Source organism: Sinocyclocheilus rhinocerous, unplaced genomic scaffold (assembly GCF_001515625.1).
Source record: "Sinocyclocheilus rhinocerous isolate Xijiao unplaced genomic scaffold, SAMN03320098_v1.1 scaffold1078, whole genome shotgun sequence".
NCBI lineage: Eukaryota > Metazoa > Chordata > Actinopteri > Cypriniformes > Cyprinidae > Sinocyclocheilus > Sinocyclocheilus rhinocerous.
In genome coordinates this window covers 140,852-143,070 of record NW_015649572.1, presented here as the reverse complement: position 1 = coordinate 143,070, position 2,219 = coordinate 140,852, and the positions used below count along the sequence as shown (strand labels likewise).

Below are 2,219 nucleotides of genomic sequence, written 5' to 3'. Positions count from 1 at the left end.
TATATATATATATATATATATATATATAAAATATAAAAATATTAGTAAATAGGTTTCATTTATTGCCAAGGCAAAATTTCTCATTTTAGTTAATCTAATATTTATATTTTGAATATTTATTCCAGCTTCACATTACAAAGATGTTTTTGATAGTTTTTGTACCCAATAAATACCCCTTCTTGTGACAGCAATGTAATATGTGTTGTGTTTTTGTCTTCTGTCACAGATTTATATGAATGCAGCATGGCATGGCTGGGCTATACCTTTGTTTCTATTCTTAGCCATTCTGAGGTTGTCACTGAACTACCTCATAGCCAGGTAAGACAATGATTCCTTTCTTACTAGTATGTTATTGAAACTGTGTTAAATATAAAATGTTACCTAAATTGAACAAATTTCAGTTTGTCAAGGTGTTGTATATTAGCGGAAATTTCCAGTCATAAATATGAATGTACTACTATGTCCACTCAGACAGTCATTATCACTGTACATATACAGTACATGTATTAATGCAATGCCTGTATATTATCACAGAATAAACATACATGCATATGTATTTTTTAATATATAGAAACATACTGTATATGTAGCACAAACAAACTGATTTAATACTGTTCTGTTTTTCTTTAGAGGATGGAGAATTCAGTGGAGTATTGTGCCTGAAGTTTCTGAACCTGTGGTAGGAATGTTTTTCCAGGGGAAAATTTGTCAGTGATTTTTTTATTTTGTGCATATTTCATTTTTTCCTTCTTCCAGGAACCTCCAAAGGAAGATCTAACTGTGTCTGAAAAGTTTCAGTTAGTTCTTGATGTTGCACAAAAAGCACAGGTAAATTTACACTTGAATGCTTATAGATTTTCAGACTTTTATTTGAATAAAAACCTGTCCATTGCATGTACACTATTTGTCAAGGACACACTTTACTGTTTCTCCTGATTTTGAAAACTTTTTCATCATCTAAAGCTTTTTGCTATTGTGTATGCATTTCTTTACAAAACTAAAATTTTAGTTTAATTTATAAATTTTTTTGGCCTGAAAGTGAAGGATAAGCAGCCAACAACTGTTAAGCACACATGGAAATTCCTTTAATATTAATTAACAAGTAACCCAGAATGCACCTCATAAAGTTATTTGAGAGAATGCAAAAACTACATGAGCTGTGTGATCTAAAGATTTGTTGTTTTATATTTTTTGGTCACTGCTTAATTCACATTCTTCCGTTCATATTATTTAATAGTTTTTGAGGACTTTTATTTTTATAGTATAATCCGAAAAATAGCCATAATAAATAACTGTTCCTTTTTTAATCTCGGTTGCGATTTGGAGTTTTTATGGACACTTTGCATATTGTTCTTTTTGATCGACGTGAAATTAATGTTTCTGCAGAATCTTTTTGGAAAGATGGCAGACGTTTTGGAGAAAATCAAAAAGTAAGTAGCTCTTTTACATTTTATGGTGATGGAAAAAGTATGAGATGAGAGGACAAATTGTATTTCAATGCTTTTGTGTTCATTCACAAAACTTTTAAGTTTCAAACTTGAATGTACCATTTTTGCAAACAAACACAAAACTGCTGATGGAAATAATATGAGATGGAAAGAAAGTTTCCGCAATAAGTTTTGTGGGAGCATTGAAATATAATCATAACCTGAAGTAAACTAATGAATGTTTCTCCATGTTTGTGTGCGTATGTGTATACATCAGTTTGTTCATGTGGGTTCAGCCTGAGATCACTCAGAAATTGTACATCGCTCTGTGGGTGGCCTTCATCTCCTCCTGCGTCCTGCCCTACAAGCTGATGGGCTTCATGATCGGTAAGATTTATTACCCATAACTCCTCACATGTACGCAGTCACACACAAACAAATGCTGTCAATAAATGGCTTATTGTTGCTTTTATATCAAACATAGACACACTGGGTTTATTTGTGTGCTTTGAGTCATTTTAGCACTGAAGGAAGTATACAGATCAGATAATGGTGCAAACATGCTAACACCTAAACGTAGTTAGCAAGAGCAAGAGACAATTAGCAACAAAGTACACTATAGTTTTTTTAAGTTAATAATTTTATTCAGCATGGATGCATTTTTTGTTTAAGCAAAAGTGACAGATTTTTACATTGTTAAAAAAAAAATCTAGTTAAATAAATACTGCTTTAACTTCTATTCATCAAAGCATCTTTAAAAAAAAAAGTAAGTAAAAATAAAAATTATATATA

The 2,219-nt window shown here is 31.1% G+C and overlaps 1 protein-coding gene across 1 annotated transcript in view; it reads left to right on the top strand.

Annotated features, from left to right (window-relative positions):
• The window catches only part of LOC107710742 (GRAM domain-containing protein 4-like), a 57,952-nt gene that overhangs the window by 46,551 nt on the left and 9,182 nt on the right, over positions 1 to 2,219 (top strand). Inside the window, 5 exon segments of the mRNA XM_016515581.1 lie at positions 227 to 318; positions 631 to 679; positions 757 to 828; positions 1,387 to 1,430; positions 1,705 to 1,814. Of these exon segments, the coding sequence (XP_016371067.1) occupies positions 227 to 318; positions 631 to 679; positions 757 to 828; positions 1,387 to 1,430; positions 1,705 to 1,814 (367 nt within the window).